This window comes from Dendronephthya gigantea, unplaced genomic scaffold (genome assembly GCF_004324835.1).
Source record: "Dendronephthya gigantea isolate DGI-Jeju-01 unplaced genomic scaffold, DenGig_1.0 000189F, whole genome shotgun sequence".
Taxonomy (NCBI): Eukaryota; Metazoa; Cnidaria; class Anthozoa; order Malacalcyonacea; family Nephtheidae; genus Dendronephthya; species Dendronephthya gigantea.
The window spans coordinates 302,343-327,484 of record NW_021163199.1 but is presented as its reverse complement, the minus strand read 5'-3'; the positions used below and the strand labels follow the sequence as shown (position 1 = coordinate 327,484).

The 25,142-nt window shown below is 36.3% G+C and overlaps 4 protein-coding genes across 4 annotated transcripts; 1 reads left to right on the top strand and 3 right to left on the bottom strand.

Moving 5' to 3' along the window:
• LOC114538592 (AP-1 complex-associated regulatory protein-like) lies at nucleotides 1-6,614 on the bottom strand. Its single transcript, XM_028559723.1, has 9 exons — nucleotides 6,439-6,614; nucleotides 5,872-5,929; nucleotides 5,194-5,214; nucleotides 4,852-4,883; nucleotides 4,437-4,536; nucleotides 3,487-3,525; nucleotides 2,547-2,710; nucleotides 1,551-1,627; nucleotides 1-1,233 (listed from the first exon to the last, which is right to left on the bottom strand). Exons 1-9 carry the CDS (start codon nucleotides 6,507-6,509, stop codon nucleotides 1,091-1,093), a joined length of 705 nt encoding a protein of 234 aa, XP_028415524.1. The 5' UTR covers nucleotides 6,510-6,614; the 3' UTR covers nucleotides 1-1,090.
• A 99-nt stretch (nucleotides 6,615-6,713) lies between these two features.
• LOC114538590 (dehydrogenase FUM7-like) lies at nucleotides 6,714-8,660 on the top strand. The gene is made up of 2 exons (XM_028559721.1): nucleotides 6,714-6,771; nucleotides 7,251-8,660. The coding sequence occupies exon 2, from the start codon at nucleotides 7,520-7,522 to the stop codon at nucleotides 8,513-8,515; it is 996 nt and encodes a 331-aa protein (XP_028415522.1). The 5' UTR covers nucleotides 6,714-6,771; nucleotides 7,251-7,519; the 3' UTR covers nucleotides 8,516-8,660.
• Nucleotides 8,661-10,926: 2,266 nt separating this feature from the next.
• LOC114538596 (collagen alpha-6(VI) chain-like) lies at nucleotides 10,927-19,973 on the bottom strand. The gene is made up of 8 exons (XM_028559728.1): nucleotides 19,926-19,973; nucleotides 17,550-17,847; nucleotides 16,096-16,403; nucleotides 15,253-15,547; nucleotides 14,381-14,694; nucleotides 13,518-13,863; nucleotides 12,222-12,529; nucleotides 10,927-11,531 (listed from the first exon to the last, which is right to left on the bottom strand). Exons 1-8 carry the CDS (start codon nucleotides 19,938-19,940, stop codon nucleotides 11,256-11,258), a joined length of 2,160 nt encoding a protein of 719 aa, XP_028415529.1. The 5' UTR covers nucleotides 19,941-19,973; the 3' UTR covers nucleotides 10,927-11,255.
• A 444-nt stretch (nucleotides 19,974-20,417) lies between these two features.
• Nucleotides 20,418-24,742, bottom strand: LOC114538612 (collagen alpha-1(XII) chain-like). Its single transcript, XM_028559739.1, has 4 exons — nucleotides 24,461-24,742; nucleotides 22,679-22,985; nucleotides 21,933-22,219; nucleotides 20,418-20,783 (listed from the first exon to the last, which is right to left on the bottom strand). Exons 1-4 carry the CDS (start codon nucleotides 24,740-24,742, stop codon nucleotides 20,418-20,420), a joined length of 1,242 nt encoding a protein of 413 aa, XP_028415540.1.
• Between the last annotated feature and the right edge of the window lie 400 nt (nucleotides 24,743-25,142).

The window sequence follows — 25,142 nt, the reverse complement described above, 5'->3', positions numbered from 1 at the left end:
TCATTTATTTATAACCTTGAAATAAATATACAACATCTTCAATTTCTCTGATGATGTCGGTTATTTAAAATAAATCACTTTACAATTTCATTTCATTGTTAATTAACCTTGTCAATATTGTCATCATGAGACTGCATGAGACCGAACTATGAAATAATACTTTCGTTTCCCACTCTCATTCCCACTAGAGGAAGTTAGCCTTCATGGTAATGGGCCACTGTATAAATACTCTCGGCTCCATTTCACCCGTCGAACTTTCAATGTGCTGAACCTAATCATACTGTTGATGAGGAAAAGTCTTTGTTTTCGTTTATTTGTATTCGATTCGGCACATGAAAAATTCGACGTAAATGTAGATGTAAATAACGATATACTTGAATGCAGAGTTCTTGAAACATTCTAAAATATCAGTAATATGTCTGTACAGAAATACAACAGGATCGGTCTGGCCGTTTTTACCGCATAAAGGAAAGCGTCCGTAGATAGGTGAAGACGGGCTTTTTTATTGCAATAAACCTTTTAATTATTTGCGTTATCACTTTTGATTCGTACTAAAGCCTCGTTTTCTATGGATCTATGAATACTCATTTTTTGTATAAACATGCACGGTCGACAAAAGTTCAACGATACAACAAGTTCGTGGGTATAAGATCTAACAAAATCTATCGAGCAAATTAATCATTGCATGGTAAAAAATTATTGTTGAAACTGCAAGAGTGCAAGTGGTTAATTCAATCTTACAAAGATTATACGTTCTTAGAAAATTTTGAAAAAAAATTGGGCGGCACTATGGTTACATATAGCATATCGGCGAATGGAAACGTTTAATGTCCAAGGTATTCCACAAATTAGGTCCATCGTATCTTTTAAAGCCATTTAATCGGGTTTTGATGTGTGAGGTCTTTTTAAGTTTTGTGCGAGGTTGTAGCTAAGTCTTATTCTCGCCTTCACGCTGCATGAAAACTGAAGACAAAACCGAGGCTGTTGTATTTGAACATGAAATAAATTCTGGTCTATATAGTTATCAATTCTAATTCTTCTACCCGGACTTCAGACAAATAACATGACGAATTTTTACGACCTTTCTCATCTAGTCGTCATCAAACGTTGGCGACCATCTATCTAAAGCGTCCAATGATCGTTCAGCAAGTTTAGTCGCTTGGACGTCATCTTGAAGTGATTCTTCGAACACTGCATTAGACGAAGGTTTACTACTTTCGCCACCTTCTGTATCTACAAAAATAAACGGCCTAAAATCAGATCTTTGTATTTGAATTACACCTGAGTGACTTGACAATATTTGAATGGGAATTTATGATCGATTCGAAAAATCGAATGCGAAGATTTTTTGCATCTTGAAGCATTCGTCCCATCACCTCAGTGAATTAAACAACCGTGTATTCTTGTACATGAACGCTCATGTAATCCATTTGCTACACCTTTTATACAGTAGGTATATAGGTTAGTTCAAGTTATCTGTCATGCATTACTGCATGTATAAATCCTACCAACGAGATAGAAATCCTGCAAGGTAATACGAAGTGACTCACCAGCAGGGCCTCCGGGGTATGTAGTTTGTCTCACTTTTTGTAAAAACTCTTCAAATTCTTGCGTGTCAAGATCATGGCTAAACCAAAGAAGAACAATTAAATCGTGTAGCATAACTACAAATTGTTGATGTTCACTATATATCGTGGTGACAAATTGAAACGTTGAATAAAAATGCTGTCTTTATTCGGAGTAAGCGTTATGTGTGCATTAAGAAAAACCCGCATAAATCAATTTCAATACATTCCATGATTAGCCGAACTAAACTAAACCGAATTTCCGCCATGTTCTTGTCCTCCCTTTTTCTCAACCCATGCAGCTCTGTGCCCGCTTTAAATAGCTTTTTAATTTACGTATACGTTCATTTTGATGCAAACATCTAGATCACTGTCCTCTTAATACTAGATGGACTGAATTGATGAATTGAAGTCAAGAAGTGTCCACATCGCGTTCGTCGTATAATGTAAGGACCTCGCGTTCATGAAAATTACGGCTGCATGAATACCGGTAATTTTTTTAGCTTGTGCATTGGCGAATGACATCTCTTCAAAATTATATGCCGCGGAAATTTTTGAATTTTATGTTTTTGAATTATATTTGAAGTCTTAAGGAGACGAAATATAACACTTTTGAAGACACGAGAACTAAATGCATCAACGTTTGAGTTTTTACGACTTACGACAACGAACTCTTAATGCAAAATATAGCTTTCTTAAGGCCCGTTTTCACTTGCGGCTTTTTCTACGATTTTATTTTCGATTTTCTTCTTTTGATAGATGTGAACAAGTAATTAGTTACGAATGCTCTCATGTAGAAGAACTCTTATTTGAACATCCGTAAATGATTCACTCGTTCACATCTATCAAAAGAAGAAAATCGCACATAAAATCATAGCAAAAATTCCAAGTGTAAACGGGCCTTTACACAGACCATCTATATAGTATAATAGATAATACATTAGTAAAGTTCTGAAAGATTTAGCCTCGATGAAAACTTACTCGTCAATTTCATCATCCTCATCAGACAACCACGATGCAAACGCTGAGTCGTCAAGGATCCTCTTTGAATTTTCTTCTGTTTTATTATCACGGTCTCCTTTTTCATTTTTAGCCTTTTCTTGTCGTGCCACTCGGGCGGCTTCGCGTTTGGCTGCATAGAATTCCTAGAAAAAAAACACGACATGCAAGGATTAAAGATAGGGTAATTACTACCTTATTCCTAGTAGTATTACCACCTTTCCAGGAAACGGCTTATTTCATACTTTAAAATGATGAGACAAGATTCAACAAATCTAACAAGGGCGACAATTTGGCGGGATAATAATTATATCACGAGATCGAGTCTCTTTTAGTAGAGTGATGCTATAGACACGAAATAGTGTGAAGTATAGACATACTCGAGAAGAGCATGAAGGAACAGTGTCTCTGCAGAGTTGTAAACAAAAATATTACGAATTTGTCAAAATCGCCTTTCGTTAAACGATGCTTCGAATACTAAGCAATCGACATGCTAAGAGATAAAAATCAAAAATCGAAATGCAATTTTGCTGCGCAGTCCAGAAGACAGTTTGTGTGATATATATGTTAGGGCCTCATGCAGGAATGGCCATTCCTTTCAAAACTAAACTTCTCAAACGAAACTGGCTAGAATTTTAAAGAAGATTTCCACCATGGGAAGAAGGGCTTCCACAATGGAAAGAAATTTCTTTCAAAATGACAACCACTTGCAAGGGAGGGAGGGTGTGCGTTAATAGAATATTTTATACAGTCTTTTCAAAAGTTATTTGTTTCTCTCTTTTGTTATTGCTATCCCACCTATGAAGACTGTCATATTGTGATAAGTTGTGGAAGTTCTGGAAGTATAACTTGCATGCTTCTGAACAACTGGCTCATTCCCGTAAATATTGTTTTATATGCAATTATAATTTAAATAACTCACCTCCTCTTGTTGTCTTAAATCTTCTTCGTGTTTTTGCAACTATGAAAAAGATTCAGAATACACTGTTTTTAAAGAGGGTCATTGAACGGACTTGTAATTGCGATTACGACTCAATAATCACGCCAATAATTGTCCGACGCAAATATCAGGGTGAGATTCACCTCTATATAAGGCTTTAGTAAAATTAGTATAATCTTAAAGTGATACAACCGGAGTCGCGTGCATTGGCGTACAAGCTCCGCTTTCACATCTGCGATTTTCTGATCTTTTGATATATGCAAATGAGTGAATTAGTGCTATTCCTTGACCAGTTCATTTGCTCGTGTGTATGGAGAACAAGTTTCCCTTTTTTCCTGGACAAGTTTTTCATGACAAGTTTTACGATAATATATAGTATATTATATAATATAAAATGAGTATATGACCGAATCTCAAAACATGATAAAAACTTGATAAAACAAAAATGATAAAACTTCCAAAAAAACGCTCAATTTGGTCGAAGATATTGTTGCGCAGTTTTCTACTTGAAAAGCTGGCATGACTATAGATAGCTTTTGAACAAGGCCCCTTGTCAAGGAAAATTTGTCAATTTTTTCGCGTGAAAATAAAACATGGCAAGGAAAACTTGCCCGTCTGGATGGGACTTTACAGCGGAACTAGGGGTAGTTTAGGGGTAATGGATTACTACAGCTTAAAATCGCAATCGTATTGGTAGATTTTATTTAAAAATATTCTTTTCAAATCTATAACCAACAGCGTTGTTATTAAGGTACATGTATTTTGAATTTAAAATTCAGCTGTGTATCTATTCTGACTACCCCGCCCAGATCCGCCACCAAAGGCTTTAATATACATGGGTGAATGCATGCATTGCAAAAAGTTTATCCTGACAAACAGCAAAGCTTTAGCCTGTCAAAAAACTATGCTCAAAGAGAGCTTTACAACTCTACCTTCCGATCAATTTGTTCATTGACTGTCTTTTGTTTCTGTGCAAGATCACCATATCTCTTCTGGTTGATGAACGTCGCTTCCTCGTCTGTTATCACTTTCCTGGAAATAAATTAGGCAATATTATATATCTCTCAGTATGGAACTATAGCTGAATATTGAATTACCGGCTAATCATTGCCATGCAACCTGGCTGACACTTTAAGCTGAAACACTAAGCATTTAAACCTTCCATCCTCAAAATGAAATATATTAATATGAATTTTTCAAATAAGAAAATATATAGATTCACTCATCATATTTATTCATTTTGTAAATTAATTAGCTGTATATCCTGCGGTATGAGAAAGTCTGCGTTGTTCCATGCAGCAGTAATACCATCAGTTACTTCAGTTTACTTTACAAAAGGAAACTCACTGCCTTGGTTTTGTCTGAATTTCATATTCATCCTGCAAAATAATTTACACACAGTATTAGTCTGAATAATATATATTTTCGAGTGCTCTATATCTATATGGCCTTATTTTTAGGTTGACACACACGTTCCATGGACAATTGTAAGATTATAAGTAATCTTGGTTGGGATGAAAATCAAACGAAATATCTTTAGGCAGAAAAATACTTGACTACGACCAGGTATTTTGTGTCTACCATTTCAAAACAAACAAGCATTGAAACCAATCTGATGAACATTTTATAATTACTGATGAACATTTTATAATTATTGATATTGAAAAAAAATTGATATGTATTTCTTACCTCACTCAGCAAACTGTCAAACTAAAAATGAAAAATAAAACATATTGTTACCACAGATCACACCAATGAATATCCTACCATACAATTGATTACCTATCCCCCAGGGCATTAAACACAATAGCATAAAGGCTGTAACCAATGGAGGAAGTAAACTTTGATAAACTATCATACACACAAATGTCCCTTGGGGAAACACTTTGAAAATTTTAGTTTTTTAATTTTAGTTGACAAAATTTTGATGCCGCCCACGTGACCAGAGGGAGATAACGTGTTATTTCCCATTTTGTACAACTTTAATCATGTGTGCAGCGTACCTGGACATGCAACCTTTAGACTGTCTCCCCATTTGAAATTATGTCTTTTATGAATGGATATGTCATTGTTTCCTTGTTGTTGGGTTTTTCTTTTACAAGTGAAGTGGTAATAATAAAAAATGTACCAAGACTTCAGAAAATCTCAGTCCACAAAACATGTTTCCTTCGGTCGCGGTAAATTAGTGTTTTTTGGAATTGCAATTAATTTTGCTTTTATTCATTTGTTATCCACCAAAAATAATTTGGGGTACTTTTAATTTCAGATTTACTTGTGTTAAAAATTATCATACTAATAACCTGATATAGCATATCTTATAGGATAATCTGGCAATATCTAATTATTGAACAAAACTTATTTCCTTACCTCAATTCCATCACCTCTATCTCGAACATTATATCTTGCCGATCTCGCTTGATGACTTCTGTACAAGAAAAAAATAGGGGGGAAAAACCTATCCATGAAGCATTTTATTCAATTTAACACACATATACATAGCAAATTCATAAGCCATTGATTAATTTGATTTGACAGCCTTGACAAGCAAACTAGAGAGAGTGAAGTTTTGTTCAGAACACAAGGACCTATAGACCTTCAGAGGAAGTCTTTTGAGTGGTATTCAAACAGATGTAACATTTGTCTACCATTAAAGTTGCTATTCCTTTGAGAATTTTCGTGTTCGATCAAGGCTATAAACATGCACCATCGAATGACAAATCATGTGGAATGACATAGCAACATCCCAACATTCAAAATTGCAACAATTTCACGCAAATCAGCGCCAAAATGCATTGCATTGAATCTTGTCGCCGTATTTTGGCAAGATTTATGAAGTTTTGAAACACCGTCAAATTCAGATTGCCATGTCAACTTTGTCACATATTTAGAAATAAAAAGTTGGCATCTTTATACAACTTCCACAGTTCTACCTACCTTCCAATATAATCAAGTGGACGTCGAATGTTTTGTAGCTCGGCTAAAAAGCCACTCCAACAACTACCCATAAGAAAAGTTCTATTCTGAAGACACAAAATCGTATTTTGTTGTGTTTTGTTTCCGTCATGTGCTGTGTCATGTGCCCAGACTAAACATTTCTTAATTTTAATTTCAAAATCAAAAACGTAAACGTAAAGTAAAGTGAGTGAGGAACCCTAAGTATCCTGTGGGATTAAGAGGGATGTTTTTGGTTATATTTCTTTGGCATTGCACTTCATTTCAACGGGAACAAGACGCGTAAGATGAGCGTTAACTCGGGCTACGTATCCGGTAAATACACTGCACTGAAACAGAGCAATATAGATACACTGTAATTCAATTCAAGCCAGAGAAGTTGAGAAAAATTAGTCAACTATCAGTCCTCCGGCAGGAATCGAACCTACGCTTATGCGCAGTGGCGTAGCCAGCCTGATAATTTTGACCCGCTATGTAAATTTCGAGTTATTATAATTATTGATGTCTTTAGAAATTTATTGTTTTCATAGTCAATAAATAGATACCAAAATATTAGCATAGCGGGACAAATCGTCAGGCTGGCTACGCTACTGCTTATGCGATCTTTGCGATGCCGGTCGGCTGTCGCTGATTAATCCCCGTTTGATATTTGCATATCAAATTGTAGGCCATTCACCCCCATAGTCATTAGCATGCCGGAAGTCGAAAAGTAATTCGGGGTTATAAAGATATACATATAGATATAAATATATAACTTCCTAGCTGAACGTAATGGATTTCACGTTTATTTCCAGTGCGTTTTGAAACCTGGTAAAAGACTTGAAGTTTGAACGAGCCATGATTTCTTCCTCCAAGTATAAATCGGGTTTTTGGCGGAGTTCTGCTTTACAGCGAGTGTATTGGGGCAAAGCGGCCGAATGTCTGGCTAAAGAAGTGAAAAATATGGCGGTGTCTAAATGTTTTATAATCGCCAGTGAGACGCTGGCTACAAAGACGAAAGAGATCAAAAAGTGCGAGGAAGCTCTGGGTGTCAAGTGTCAACCACGTTGGAACTTGGTATGGTATGCGCTTGCATTCTCCTCGTGAAGACATTTTGGCTGCTGCTTCAGCCGCTCGCTCTGCAAAAGCTGACCTGCTGATTAGTATCGGCGGTGGCTCGGTTACTGACGGAACTAAAGCTGTTAACTTGTGTCTTGATCAAAATATCACCGAAGTCCAACATTTCGACAAATATGTTGCTAAGAAGGATTCGAAGAATCCAAAATGGACGTACAACAAAACGATATCTCAAATCGCCATTCCCACGACATTGAGCGCAGGAGAATTTACAAGTATTGCTGGCGTGACAAGCCTTCAACTTGGCCATAAACAAGGGTTTAGTCATGTGGGTTTGCAACCCGTATGTGTCATCCTTGATCCAGAGCTGACCCTCCATACCCCTGAGTGGTTGTGGCTGTCGACGGGAGTGCGTTCCGTTGATCATTGTGCGGAAGCCATTTGCTCGATAAACGGCCATCATCTCTCAACGGCCGTAGCTTCTGGTGCTCTTCGCCTTTTGGCGCAATCTCTGCCGAAAACCAAGGCAGATCCTGGCGACATTGATGCAAGATTGCAATGCCAAATCGGTTCCTGGCAAGCTATACGCACTCTTATGATGGGGATTCATTATGGTGCCAGTCATGCCATTGGGCACGTTCAAGGAGCCGTTGCAAACATTCCTCATGGCTACACCTCTTGTATTAACTTGCCTTACGTCCTTGAGTACAACCAGCCTGAAATACCAGAGAAATGTGCTATAGTCGCGGAATGCCTTGGTGCTCCAGCAGGAACTTCAGCAGCAGAGGCAATGGACGCTTTCATTCGTCATTGCGGATTGCCGCGAACATTGAGCGATGTCAACTTCCCCATGGACAAGTTTGACTTGGTTTGTGAGGGCGCCATGAAAGATCCGTGGACGGCCTGCAACCCACGCAAACTCGCGACGTCAGAGGATGTGAAGATTATTATGTCAATGGCTCGAGATGGTAAACCAAACGGAACTATAAAATGTAGGTTGTGAACAGCCGAAATCCTGTCAACAGGTCCTTTGGCCTTATTATATTTCATATAGAAAGTTTTGTTAAGTAATACACTTTAAACTATATAGCTACATAAACGAGCAAGAAGTTGTGCTAAAGATTCGCCAAATAAACCGCTTAGGATGCTGGAGGTGTAAATTCATTTCATTAGTCGTTCTTTTATGTCGTATACTGATTTAATTATGATATTTTGTAATCATTTTTCAATTTAAGTCATAGCATGAAGCTAACTCGCGCTTAAAAAGATTTCGAGCTTTCTCAAGCGATAAAGCACTTAAAGCACAATGCTTTCATAATTTATGAAAGTAAACAAAAATAAAGAGATTTTGGATGCTACGCCAAAGGGGATAGTGTCCGGGGAGAGATGATCCGCTAGCGGATAGTGTCCGGGGGGACATTTTCCCCTAGGACACGGAGTGAAAATTACTCCTCTCGGAGTGAAAATAACTCCTCCTGGAGGTGACATGAAAAATGATTGGGTACATTCTGTTTCCGTGCAATCCCTCTAATGCGATCCTTTATTTTACTTTTTCCTTGCCCTAACTTCGTTGTCCCCCATTTTGTTTCTATTTGAATCAATCCGGTATCGTGTACTCGAGACAAATCCGATACCATATGTGTGTAACAGTCCGTGTTTTAAACACAAACCTTTATCTCATTCCCAGCCTCCCAGGAACTAAATCCCATTTTTCCAGTGTGAAAATAGGGCAATCTCATTTCCCATTTTACTCCTTTCCTCTTCTGGAAAAGGCCTCCAGATACTAGGAAGATATCGGCCCTATCCTACGATATTTTGCTCCTTCTAATGCGAAATAATAGTTATTGACAACAAATTAATATGTCAGAATGGATTGACTAGATTTTTAGCCATAAGGAAGGAAATAAATTTTGTTAAAGTGGAAAGTGGAAACACTGCATTGAACAAAAATATAGAAATTTTAAAAAGAGTTAAAGATTTTGACAGCAATATTTCCTTCACAACGCCAAATAATATCAAATTCAAAAGAATAAAACCCATAATTCAGGTTAGTAGAACCTAAAAATATATTTTTTTGTTTAAAACTGCTTTTCAACGCGTAAAAGTAAAGAAACAAGAACTGGAAAAAAAGGCGGGAAATTTGACGGCGAGTCTTTCTCGATCAATAAGCACAACATTGACAGCACTTTGTTTCTCACAGCGCTTTTTAAAGGTTTCTTTTAGCCTATAGAAGTTCCTAATACATATAAACGGCGAATGTTTGCATGCAAAGTTAAAAAACAGACCATTTTTAACCAAGATATATAATGAATAAAGTGAATACTATACAAGTATAAAATATTGATATACAGTTATTCCAATTTTCCTGCGGCGAAATTTGGGTCTGTTTCGTTTTACGATTATTTTTCTTGATATTTACGATCAGTTGAAATAGAAATGGCTAATATAACTCGCGATATATCTAATTATAATATAGTAATATACCGGTCGTGTGTTTTACTTTTTTGTACATTTCATTTGTGCGTAATTTCAATACTGACAATACTCAATAGATTCACGTTTGCCTAATACGTGCAATACCAAATAATAGCCTTGTACTTGTAGTTGAAAGGTACGTACAGTGCGTTTGTTTGCATTTTTCATTCTTGACCAATCAGAATGCGCAAAATTCAAAATATATAAACAAAAGGAGTGGGAAAAGAACACCATGTTCTAAGCCCTCTGTGCCATGCGATATTAAACTTTTCACTTTTGTTAAAATATGTTTATTTGTTGGATACAAATCTTTTTAGATTAACATAAAAGCTCACTCAAACGTTGAAGTAACGTTACTAATAACGTTAATAGTTTCTATCAGTGAAGACATGGTTCCAACGCCGCGATCAATGTCAGATCAATTTTTCACAACGTTGTTTCGACGTTGACGTTGTCAATCAACGTCAGATTGGTGTCCTCTCTAGATGTTGAATTAAAGTTGCCTAATGACGTTGTTCTGACGTCCTCGATCAACGTCAGATCAACATTTTCACAACGTTGTTTTGACGCTGTCAATCGCCAGCTTGCAATGCAATTCTTCTTTTGAGAGTTTTTTTGTAAATTTGGCAACTACCAAACCTTTGCTTTATTACACTCCATGGCGTTTCTTACACTTACATTTTGAAGACTCTTCACTAACTTACATGTCTTAAAAGTAGATGCGTACAGAACGCCATTATTAAAGCGGTGCTGAATTCTCCGATTAAACGAAATTTTCAGCCTGGTTTTCTGAGTGAAAAATTCCACCCTGGAGAAGCGCCCTTTAGAAGCGAACTTCAAATGAGCAAATGTAAAACTACTGACAAATAAAACAATAAAACACATTTTTTCGTATTTCTACGGCACAAATTAATACTTTATCAAACTCATGTACATGTATCACAGATTAAAAAAAAGTTTTCATTATTCATTTGTTTTGCAACTCTACCGTATTCTATATGGTCGCATTTACTTTTAAAGTAACAGAGATGTCTTTAGAGATAAGTTATGCATGTAACGTGAAATAACTTGCATAACAGGTCTTTATATGTCACAAATCATCGCTAAAAGATGGTGTTTATGTTAGACAACACAAATGTTAGTTTATTCTAAACTACGCTTATTATCTAAACTGTTTCATTTTAATGTCGGAACAGCAGCAATTATATACGTATGTTCTGCAGTCCATTTTTACAATATTGGGGTATTTACTTCGGCTGTTAGATTCTTTAGATGCAGACAACGTCTAGCAAGTCGTCGACAATGCCTGAAAGTTCATCAAAGTCCGACTTGTGTGCATCTTCTTTTCTTGAAGCCACACGTCTTATTTGTCGAAAGACTTTGTTAGCTTCTCTTCCAGCTCCAATTGCAATGATTCTTGTGCCTTTTCTTTTTAATTCCTCCGCCTGCCTGTATGCAAGTCTGATATCGTGGGCAAGGCCATCAGTGAAGAGAATTAATATATTTGGTATACCAGGCCGATCAACTCCTGTTCCATTGAATATCTATCGAACGAAAGGAATATAAAAGGCGATTACCTTTAACATAATAAGTATAATACAATCACATATCATACCATACCATAACAGGTAATTGGTGGCGGGGGATAGTCATACATTTAGTTCTGCCCGACGAATTTCTATTCTAGGTGCAACAGCTTACGATAGGAACCATCGGGAAGAACTGTAAATATATATATATATATATATATATATATATATATATATATATATATATATAATAATATATAATATAATATATTATATATATATATATATATAATATATATATATTATATATATATATTTATATATATATATATATATATATATATATGAACCGCTCCCAATTATCATTCTATTTGTGCATTTCTCTAGTAAGTACGAAGTAATTACTTTATATGATCGAGTTCTGTGATTGCTTTAGGTAACCACAGTGTTTCTGACTCGTTCTTTTGAAAATCAGTTTCTATAGTTTATTGTGTTTTACTGTTGCCGTAAACAAATAACAGGGCTTGTTCGTATAGGTACCGACCCCATTTTTCTCAGCTTTGATAAGTGTAAAATTTTCATTCGAAATTAAAATTCAATTGAGCATAAGATATACCGTATCATAATTCCACCATACTTGCATGCACCTACTGTGCACTGATGGATATCAAAGCATGCAGTCTATATTTTTTAGCAATAACAAACCTGTTTATTGACAACCGATAAAGCATGTCCGGTGTCGGTTCTGGTCGAATCTAGAAATTTCATATCCTCAATTGCTTTTGAAACCGCGCTGTTGCTCAGGTATTTATCAAGATTGAACTCAATCCTGCTCTCTACCTTATCACCATATTGTAACACGCCAAAGTGAGCGTTGTTTGGGCCGATTAAGAACTCGTCAGCCAGTTTTTTTAAGAAGTTTTGAACTTTACCAAAATTGATGTAACCAACACTTCTAGACCCATCGATAACGACAAACAGGTCGAGTGATTCTGGCGAACACTGAATAGGCGCTGCAATGGGAATGAAAAATTCTCTATTTAATTTCTGTTACAGTACTACTACTTTACTATATCTTCATGGTGAAAAGCGAAAATAAGTACTGAAATATAAAACATTTTTCTCATTTGCTTATAGGGTATAATATGATGTTTGCATGTCGGTACGCGAGAGAAATGTATATTAGATTTAAGTCTTCTCAGTGGCGTAGCCAGCCTGGCGATTTTGTCCTACTATAGGCCCTGATACACGGTGCAATTTTTCTTGCAACTTGCAATGCAATTCTACTTTTGAGAGATGTAAATTAGTGAAGAGTCCTCAAAATATAAGTGTAAGAAACGCCATGGAGTGAAGTCGCCATGAAGTGAAAACGCCATGGAGTGGAATAAAGCAAAGGTTTGGTAGTTGCCAAATTTACAAAAAACTCTCAAAAGAAGAATTGCATTGCAAATTGCAGGAAACATTGCAATGTGTAGCAGGGCTTTACGCAAATTTCAAATTAATTATTCATCACTTTGGAAATTCATTGTTTTCACACTCAGTCAATGAACACGAAAATATTAGCATAGTGGGACAAATCGTCAGTCCGGCTACGCTACTGAGTCATCTTACCTAACATTAGCGAGTTTAAGATGCACCAAACTACGACGCGGACGTGACATGAAAACTGCTACCAGTGTTTGGAAACCAGTAATAATTTGTTTTATTATACGGCTTTGATTTCGTTTATAAAAAAGAGTCTATAATTTTCATCCCTGTTGGGAAACTGCGTCGTAGATATGATGAATCTTAAACTCACTATCCTGTCGAAAACATGCATTTAACAATTTGAAGAAACTGCAAGGAGCCACTTTAAATAAAGTACAGTACAGACTGTACGACATATACAAAGATGAGGCTACAATTCAAAAATTGACTGAATTCACAACTTCTATCGAATATATATTAGCGCGATCTACTTCTTTAAACATAGGTTAATATTTCGAGTCCCTCGAAACTGACCTGGATGTTTGTCCACACATTGCAGTGATATAACATTTTGGGCGACCTCGTTTAGTTCCTCTTCTACCAAAAGACTAGCCTTATTTAAATTCACGAGGTAAACATCAGAATTTGTGGTTGCTAAACTCTCCAGCAATGCTCTCTCACGAGACTTTCGCGATTCTCTTCCCAGGCCCACGACTACTACTCGGACTCCTAACTGTTTCAGGTTTTCGATGATCTCTTTCGCCTGTGGTTCGTCGTGAAAATTTCCGTCGGAATAAATCATTAGTACGTTTTCTGCCTCTGGACGGTCGCTGTTACTCTTGAAACGGTTTCGTATGGCGTTACCTGAGGCGTTGAAGAGCTAGAATAGAAATTATAGGAAACGTTTTTTTCTGGTTAAACACATCGACCTGTAAAGTACTTCTCTCTCCTGAAGAGTGAAGAGTGGGCTTCTTTTACAAGAATGTGTGTAGTCTTCATATCCGAATGTAAGATACATAAACTAATGATGGAGCTGATTGTATATGCGTTACAATCTTCAAACTTGCTTAGACACATTGCATTTTTTCAGGAAAATATTAAAATATCTTAAAAAAAAATTCCTCCATATTTCGTTTTGATGAATTCTTCATTATCCCCCTCTCCTTAGTTCAAATTTCATAGTACGAACTAGTATCACATTTGAAATACAAGATGCATTGAGTTCGGGGTGCAATTGTTATGCAAGAGGATATGCATCACTGATCAGAAAGGAAGAACTGGATTATCTGTTTCTTGGAATTAAGGAAAAGCAACAATGTATAGTTTAGCATTCTGCAAACAGAAAACTTGAAGTCTCCAGCTAAAGCCAGAGAATCTTCAATACCCTTCGCACTTACATTGTCCTCAATAGCAATTTCCAATCCTTTACCAATATACGATCTATAGCCTTCGTGATAATCCATTTCGTTGATTACACTTTCAATCTCTTTAGAATCCGTAAATTCTCCCAACTTCATCTCGTATTGTGTTCTCCTATGGTCACTCGCCTGTAGAATACCGAGGTGAGTTCTTTCATCCGATACGTCAAGTTTGTTGACAAGTCTGCGAACAAAACGTCTTAGTTTGGGATAGATCCTGAATCCAATACTTCGTGAACTGTCGAGCACCATAAATATATCTTGTTTTTTTGGAGTGCAGTGTTTTGTGGAATCTAAAAGTTCAAAAGGAGTAAATTCACAAGCTAGATATGTGCAAAAAAATTGATTGTAACATATTTGCAGCAGAGAGGTGCGTAGTACGGGATTTACACACGAAGAGAGGCTGGAAGTTTGCCAGACACACCGAACCTGCGAGTAGGTTTAATTTTTATCTCTTGCCATTTCGGGAAAAATGTCCAGAAAGTTACCCATTGTCGGGAATTTTTGGTACATATCAATTAAAAATTTCTTGCTCAGAAAACGTTTTAAACGCACAACATACAACGTAAACAAGAAACTCAGCGAAGCAAATCTAAAGTTAAAATGAGTTAAAGACTAAAAATACGCTTGATACTAATATGACCTGAAACATTGCGAATGGACTTTTCCGAACAATTTTCGGCGGCCATTTTGAAAGTCTCGTACTCACTGGGTCGGACTAGCAGGTGAGCTTGAAAAAAGCTTACTTGCTCGGAACCAATCAGAAAGCCGCAGATCAATGAGGCATGAGATAAGAATACCTTCGGAATACTCGACTCACTAATAGCCTTTGCTCTGATACAAACCCTAACCTTTAGGACAAGCGGTCAACTCGCATAAATTCAGCAAAACGTCGATGCTGCCATTTTTCAAGTTGTCTAGATCAAAGCTGTGGGCATTTGCTCTTGAGGTCGCCAAAGCTCTGTACTGAGGGTTTATTCTTATTGGATTTTTTACTGTGTGAATTGCGACGGTGACAATCTCGATTCCTTGTGAACGTAATTGTTCACTCATTTTAAACGCTTTCTCAGGATCAGCTGGTTGATTGTGTGCGAGCAATATGATGATTCTCTCTTCCTTATTTCTTACAGGCAGTCTTGTAAAATACTGTCAAAAATATTTGAATGGAAGTTAATACTTTTGGTAACAATTCCAAATCTTAATTAAATACACGATCAACGTACTGCATCAAGGTTGAATCAATTCCAGATCGAGTGTACCAGTAATTAGTACTGATTTAAAATAATAGCGAGATTCGAAAGCATAGACGGGGTGACATCGTACTTAGAAATGATTAATGTGATATTTATATTTTTTAAATCACATTTATCATATATGTAAGTTTGTTAAGGTGGCTGGATACAGTTTTCAAAAATTCCATCGTTCATCACTTTGACACGTTTAAACAACGCATTTTTACAATTTAACATTTTTACAGGAATAAATCATAAAAATGCGTTGTTTGAACGTGTCAAAGTGATGAACAGTGGAATTTTTAAAAACTGTATCGAGCCACCTTAACTGCATTTAAAGATAAAAGCAGGCCAGTCGCCAATCAATTTTAGACTAAATAGAACTCATGTCAAAGTACTATATCAGAGTGGCGTTCAAAATTGTAGCGGGTTCTTAATAACTTATCTAGAAGCTGTTCGTACCCTTTTAGCGAATTTCAAAGCATATCCTAAGTAATGTTCTCTTCCTTGTCTGTACGTATAGCTCAGTCTGTTCAGGTTCCTCAAAGCACGTCTTAACGACCATCTTCCCAATGACATCGCATATCTTATGGAATACATGTCACTGTAGTGGATCATACCAACTTCAATGTTGCGAGGATTGGTGTACAGCTTTATTATAATATCTTTAATGAATTTGATTACTTGAGGCAGCTCTCTGTATCCCAGGCCTCGCGAGCTGTCGAGCAAGAATAGCACTTTCCGCGAAACGCTGAAGCATGCTGGGGAAACTAACAAAAATAATGGTATATTAATAATTAAGCCGTATTGAAAGGAATATTTACATTTTGTGTGTATTTTCGTTTCTAAAGGTCAGAAAACACCAGCTGATGCTTCATTTTCGGTACGGTCAGATGAAAGTTGTCGTATTGTGTTGCGACTCTCGTTTATACATTTGACCGCAACAAGGGGGATCTCGTTTTAGACCAATCAGCAAGTTTATTTACATTTTCGGTTACCCAATCAGAATGCATACATTTTGGCTACTTCCGGTAAAAAGGTACATTATTTACCATTTTACATGAAGTCTTTTGACATTCTGATTGGCTTTTGCTAAAAATGTAAAGGAATATGCTGATCAGTTTAAAACAAAATTCCCCTTGTTTTTGACCGCTCTTAACAACACTTCAAACTTATCGATACTCATCAACACTTGTAAGACATATCAACACTTATCAACACTTAGCAACACTTACAACACTTATCAACACTTATCAACTGTCTTATACAGCTACTCTATAGTAAAAGAATCGTAAATTTCAGCGATGAGAGAAATAATGGAAAATCATGATGCACTGAGTGGAGTGCAATTTGGTGTGAAATCAAACGCGTGATTACAATTGATTTCACACCAAAATTGCACAGCACGAAGTGCAATTTCCACTTTATTATATTCATTTTGAAATCAAAAGTAGTATTGACTCTGCACAAAAAACCAAAACGATTTCAAAACGATTTATTGGCTGAAAGAACCGAAAACGGTGTAAAATGTAACCAATTTTCATCTATTTCGTGCCATTGTCCCTTGCAATTTGATTGGTAGTTACACTGAAATACTAAATCTGATTGGTTATTGTGGTTCAGAGCTTCAATCTTATTGGCTTATAAATGATGTGATTAATGCTCAAAAATAGTGAGATTTGGGAATTAATCACACTATTTTTAACCAATCAGATTGCAAGAAACACCATTGATTTCAAATTGAATATAATAATATTAACATCGTACTAGTGTGAAAATCAAGGCATTATCAAACAACGGTACATCATTTTAGTCATTGCCCTATAGCCGGGGGGTGTGTGTTCATTATCACATGACCCCCTAGTTATGCTATTGCACACAATATATGTACCGCGGGTAAATTTATCCATTCTAACCTGTTTTTTCCACGACTTTACATCGGACATCCAGCAAAGCCTGCGAGACAGTGCTTGCTCGCCTGAAATCCATTGGGTAAATTTCTCGAGCACTGGATGCGATATCACGAATGGCATTAAAGTAATCGATCTTTCGATCTTTGTATGCGACATCAAGCACGGCAACCCTAACACCTTTATCTTTAAGAAGCTTGACTTGTTGTTGTATGGCATATCTGTCTTTTATAACACCGCGTGTGGCAATAAATACGAGGTCGGTAGCTTTCGCACGGTGCCCGCCTGTCGATGTATTGAAAACCTGAAAAGATGTGCACAATGTATCTGAGAAAATAAAAACTCGAAAATTACCATAAAGTCAAGCACTTTTCCGAAAAGCACACGCTTTAATTTCGTCGTCAGAAATTCAAGACATTGGTTATCCGACACGTCTGGACTTCGCGATCAAAGCAGACTGCCTTATCATAATAGAAATAATTTATATACAGCATTTGCATGTCATTTAAAGAAATGAGAAGAACATTAAAATGATTGGTATTTCAATAGCGCTGAAAGAACTACAATAGCGCTGATTGAAAATCAATTGTATTAGTGCGGAAGTTCAACAACAACGCCTTATTATACAGGGTGTCCCAAAAAAACCGAAAACTATTGAAATCACCCATAACAATGTAATTGTTAGAGTTTGAATGCCTAAGCACTCTGTTGGGACCCACAAGTGAATAAATGTTTGCCATAAACATTTTTATGCATGATGCAATAAAAATTGTTCGTACGCGAAAATGATATTTATTAACAATATTTAAATGTGCATCTCAATCACCATGACCTTCGACATGTCCCCTTTCTGTAGCAACACAAAGCATTTAGCATTTTACTGAGTTGCATTAAATCCCCACGGGCTAAAATTCGTGCACACGGCATTCAAATTTTAACAATGAGTGATTTCAATAGTTTTCGTTTTTTTGGGACACCATGTATTCTCCATAAACCTGGACAATAACATAGATAATGAGTTGTATTGTACTTCCATCTAGTCTCCAAACCATGTATATTCTAATAACTGTGGTCTGCATGCATGCATAAGTCTGCCCCATTCTGTACATTTCGCAATGGTTAGGCAGTGCACATTCCGTTCAGCAGCTGCTATCAATTTTATACATATTAGAACGCAGATGAGAGAACTTTGTGTAAATGAGTATTTCTTTACGCTAAATGTCGTTTGATTTATTGCTATTGTTGTTTCGAAAATGTTAATGATGAATAAGTCAACGCAATTGTTCTTCGTTTCGTTCTATTGATATTCACTTTACGGAATATATAATAAGGCGTTATTGTTGAACTTTTGCACTACTACAATTGATTTTCAATCAGCGCTATTGTATAGTTCTTTCAGCGCTATTGAAGTACAAATCATTTTAATGTTCTTCTCATTTCTTTAAATGACATGCAAATGCTGTAATACCCCATTAATTTTAGATCGTTTAATTGTTTGATGACGATCACGTGATATTGAATGGAAAGACCCATTTCCCAAGAGTGCAATGGAATGCGTTCCATTGCATTCTCCAGAATCCAATTGTACTACTATACATTTTGTTTCATTGCCTTCTTTATGCTTTGAGTAAATACCATTCGTCGAAATGCTTCTCGCAACCGTGGTCGTAATTTATTTAAATTTCTCAACTTATTGAAGATTCGGATGCTGAAAATACGAAAAAGACTGTGGTTGTGTATTTAAATTTGATTCATAGAGTACGTTCATTATCCAATAAATTCTTGTTGAGAAGTGACAGTCTATTTTGGTATTACATAAAGCAAATAATGAATATTTTCACTTGTGCAATGATAAAAATATTTTCACTTGGTGAAAGAGGAAATGTTCCATTCAACTTGGCTATCGCCTCGCCTCATTTCATCTTTAACATAATGAAAATATTCTTACCACTGGACATTCATTATTTGTGTAATAACGCAGGAGAAAAATTTTGAACTTAAAGCATAGGCAGCTCGGCCAATGCGGGCACCGTATATACTATCTTATGTGTATAGCAACTGCTATGTCTAATACATATTGCAGTCGCCGAATTCGATTTAAAACCGGTTGAAACACCGCACTGTATGACAATTTTTTTATGATATTGCTGCGAAATTTATTTGCGCAGCGTTAGTTTAGTATAAATATTTCCAATTTTCCAATACACTTGTAAATTTGCAGATTGTTGGCTCAAATGCCTTGGATTTCTGATGCCATATTTCCATGATTTAAAGTTTTTATACACAATTTGGGTTTGTTTCTAATGAAAACTACTCAATAATCAATTTGTTTACACTCATGCGAATTCAGGAAATATCTATCAATTCTGAGTACACCCATACCTGTTTGTTAACCATACGCAAAGCTCTCGCAACATCGGCTGTACGGGACCATCTTTTTGTTTGTCTTATTCTCAAAAATCTTCTAGAAATGACCTGCTCAAACCTTAGTTTTCCCATTTCAACGGCAATATGCCCTCCGTTGCTTCCAAACGTCATTAGCCCTACGTCTGTTTGAGTTGCTGCTATGTTGAGCTTCTTGACGACTTTAGTGAAGAATTTCAAAGCTTTTGGAAAGAAGCCATTCATATTTCTTGTTGTATCAATCATAAAAAGTACGTCTTGGGAGCCTTGTTGGCACGATGGATCTGCTTCCTCTGTTTCGCGTTTATCTAGAATATTTTTTGTATAAATAATTAAAAAATATAAAAAATACCAAATGCAATCCTAAATACTCCGTTCTATTTTGAAGTTGCTCGGATAGTTCAGTGTTAGCAATTTAAGTTAGTTCGGAAAAAAAAAGTTAAAACTTCCAGCCAAACATTTATCTTTTTTTTAACCATCTTTTTTGTAAACGTTTAAATTTTTAATTTTTTGCTGCGATTTTGTTGTTTTACCTTTCTGAGTTTCATCTTTCTCCTCCTCGCAATTCACTTTTCTACAGGTAATTGCAGTAAGATCACCAACTATGTGTTTCAACTTGACAGAGTCAATGTAATTCACATCACTAGGATGGGACGCTAACGTTTCGTAGAAATCTAGCTGAAGTCTTCCTAATCCAACAATGATCACATGGACTCCTTTCTCTTTTAAACTTTTTACTTTGTTAATAATGTTCTCGCTTTGCCTAACAGCGTCGTTTAGAAATAGTAGTAGATAGTCCTCCGCACTGATCCGATCGCCATTTTTACCATTAAAAATCTGTGTTGAAATGAGAATTTTAAGCACACTGTTAATTTTGAAGTGTTGAAATAGCACCACCGTGGGTGCCAATCCTTCCTTATCCAACAATGATCTTTCATCTGATGTATTTGTTTTCGCAATTCCTAACTAGTACCCCCTCCTGATTGAACATAATCGCAAAATTACATGCAACCGCATCGCTAAAAATTGCGAAGAACAGCCACACGTTTGGCTGAAAATCAACTAAAATACGTCGTCTGGAGCCGGTTGTATCAAGCCCGTTTAGCTTAAACGGTGGATAAGTCAAAATTAAATAACACTTTTACATCTCTCTTGAATGAGTCAACTTGAATATTATGCACTGAATATGTAGTTGTAAACAGTATCTTTGTATTAAGGTTGAAAACATTTAGTTTGCTTGTTGAATAAAACGATAGACTTGCTTTCTATTTTGAACTTATCCACCGTTTAAGCTAAACGGGCTTGATACAACCGGCCCCTGAATGATACCAAAACATACAGCCAGCCCGAAAGGCGCCCGAAGGAGATTTTCGCCCGACCGAGTGTTTGCGCAAATGCCCACATAAGGCAAAATATGTACTTGTAGCGTATGTCATTTAGTACACAAATAGAGCAGAGTTTGATAAACAAAATGGTGGGCGAACCGTCACTTTTGGCTGAAAAGAAACGAAGATACAACGCTACCAAGATAAAGCATTGCTTCATACTTTCCACAATGCATTTTTGAGATTGAGTGAGACGTTGTTTGTTGAAATATTGCGATAACTCAACTAAAACGCGATGGAAATTTACGAAATCAACACAAAAGTAAGATTATGATATTTTAATACTATTCAGTTCTAGAATTTTCATGTCCCAAGTATTCGTTTTGTCCAAGTTTTTAAATTTTGAATTCACCCGTCCTCGGGGACAGATATTACAGGGCGGTTAATATAAAGAGATAAAAAATTAAGATGCTAAATATAGATCCTTTCCTATCAAATGTCTATAAATATCTACTATCGCTTACTGAAGAGGGGGTGGGGGTGTTCCAAATGCAATTTCCCGCTTGGAGTTTTCACAAAATCTCATTGATCCGTTATAACAAAATTTATTTGTCATGTGATAAAAAACGTTCTAAAAGTTTGGTTAAAACTTTGTTCCTACCTTTTCATCAACAATACTTAAGGCCTTTTCTAAATCTGATCTTCTTCCTTTTGAATGGAAAACATTCTGTAACGATTCGTTGATTTGATAATATTTGGTATATTGATCTAAGTCAAACTCAATTCTGGTATTCAGCTCGTCACTGTACTGGAGCATAGCAACATGAATAAGATTAGGAGTGATGTCCAATTGGGCACAGATCTGTGCAACAAGCGACTTTGCCTTGTTGAATATGTAAGTGTCCACTTGTGTCGATCCATCCAACGCAAACAAAATATCCTTTTTTTCTTGAAAGCATTTTTGTTTTACTACAAATATAATAATAACACTTTAGCATTATTTCTAACATAATCTGACATTTGTATTGATTGGGGTGAAGATTATGGTAGGGAAAATAGATGTGTGAGTCATTAAAATCACGTCTTTTAACTATCCATGGCTGAATAGAAGGTGAATTTTATTAATACATTTCAATTTATTATAACCCGCGTTCCACGTTATCAAAATCTATCTGAATATGATCGCTACTATTTGTCCTAAACTATGTTAAGACCTGATTGCACGGGTGAAATTTTTCCGCGAATTGCGAAATATTTCACCGGCTTCTTTGAATTGTGAGCAATGAAGTAGAAATCGTGTCTTTGAGTGCCCGCAATTCAAAAGAAATATTTCGCACTTTACCGAGGAAAAGGGCTCGTGGAGTTAGGCCTTTATGCATGTTTTTTCATACTTACATTTTTCTTTACCTGGAGGCGCAGGTATCTTTTTTAACGTGCAGACTTCTCTTGCTACATCATCCACCAAAGATTTTAATTTTCGATGCTCGGCTTTGAAGCCCTGATTAAAGCCACTTGCGATGGTTCTTACTATGTAACGAAATCTTTGTATGCGGTGATTGCTTGTTCCAATGGCAACACTCACAATCCTCACGTCCTTATCGTTGAGGTCTTTGACGACATTTTGCAACAAATTATTATCGACTGGTTTTCCGTCGGTAATCAAAAGTATGACCTTGTCAACTCCACGGCGGGATTGGCTATTACCACCAAAAAACTAGAAGGAGATACATTAATTATGTTAATATTATTGAGATTAATTTTAATATTAAAAACATTCATGTTTAGTATAATTACAAATTTAATTATTATGGCCTCTGATTGGTCAGCGGCTCGGATTATTACGCCGTAATAACCTAGGCGGATTATTCAAAATGGCGATAAGATTTTTATGTCGAAGTTAAAAAATATAGGGGCAGAATCATTTCGAGGTAAGAAAACAGCGTGGTAAACTGCTTAACTTTATTGAATTGTGCGGAAACATTGTTTTATTCCACCTCGTACGTCAGGTCCCCCCCGTAGGTACGAGTTGTGTTTCGCTGTAATAGAGGGGAGATATTTGTTTACGTTTGTCGAACATGTGTCTTGTGGTTTCAACGACAGATTCGTTTTTTCTAAAAATTACCTTTTTATTTATTCTAAAACAAGACGAGAAGAAGTTGAGCTTTATATTCAGTGATATTCACTACGCCTTCGGCGAATAACTGTTAGTATACCGTATGGTTTATTCTTTCCTTATACATCGTTAGGGATGATAAACTAAAACAAAGCCAGTGAAATCTAATGTGACTGGTTCTGACTCCATGCATTGATCGTTTAAGTCCTGGGATGGAACGTTGTCTGTGGAGATACCACTTGCATTTTGTTTTGCAGAGCCTTTGGTCCGTAAGGCCGGACGGTTATCAGTGCAAATCCTCATTTCAATCGACATTTGATTGAAATGACATCATCATCCGGTCAGTACGCCCGGACCATTATCAGTGAAAATCGATGGTCGATTGATGATAATGATTTGCACCGAAAGCTCTGCGAAACTAAATTAACGTGGTGTTTGCTGAAGCAAACGTACAAAATACGATAACTTCACTTTTTTGGAGAAAACCAATAAGAAAAATTGCATTGTGTAACCGCGTCTTTAAAATTGTTCGCCACTGAACTTTTGCATTTGCCTTTTAAACAAAATGAGCCTAAACTTGATCACACAAATACTTACATACACACTAGAAATATATTTCACGCATATATAACATGACAACAGTGCCGAATCTTCAATGGCAACTGAGTGGTAGTGAACTAAGTAAAAACTACTTCACTCTCTACATACATATGCATGCATGCGGGGGGTAAATACTTAAATACTATACGAAAAAGTATCTTTTTGTCGCTGATTCTCGCACTTTCGGATTGGTTATGAGAAACAAGGAGTAATTGAAATAACTTGAACTAATCGGCAATTTTTTTTTCATTTTCAGCCTAAACAAATTAGAATGCATGATTTTTTTTATTACCACATGTAAATTGGCAAATAATGCACCTTTTTACCAAAAGTGGTCGATATTTATGCATTCTGATTAGGTTACTGAAAATGTAAACAAATTTGCTGATTGCTTTAAAATGAAATTCCTGCATGTTGTTGTGCCGCATTCATATAGATTATTCGCACGAAACGAAAATTTGAAAAGTGGGAAATACCTGTTCGTAGCCTAAATGCATTGCCAAACCAGTCTTGGTTTGCAAACCTTGTTGATACACAATGTTGGACACATTCTTTAACACATCTTCCTGCCTCCCATGCCTTCCTATTTCCATCTCGACTGAAGTTCTCCGGTCGTCGCTGAATTGAATGATGCCAAGTTGCGTTGCTTGAGGGCCAAATTTCATTTTCGATAATACTGACAGGACGAAATCTCTTTGAATATTGAAATGTTCGTAACCGAGTGAGATAGTGCCGTCCATTATCACCACTAGATCCATTTTACGAGATGCACAATCATTTGTCACATCTGCGCGGTAAACTAAAAGAGTAGAAAACGCATTAAAAAAAAAACACTTCTCAAAATGACTGAATTTGCATGATCATTTCTTAGATTTTTAAAATCTCTCCCCCGTATCGTTTTGAACAACTTTGAACTTTTTTTTAGTCTTATACGAGGACATTAAAGATATTTGCCGACACCTTTCACGAGAACCTTAAATCATATATAAAAAATATGCATTTTGATGATCCCCGACGTCGTGTTGGCCGTAAATTGTCAGCTTAGATCACGGAATAAGTTTTTTTTTTACTTTTTAAGAAGATGGCGTCAATCGCAAACCACCTATTCAGAAAGAACGTTCTCGTTCACTAGCATTAACAAAATTAAATGTCCCACTC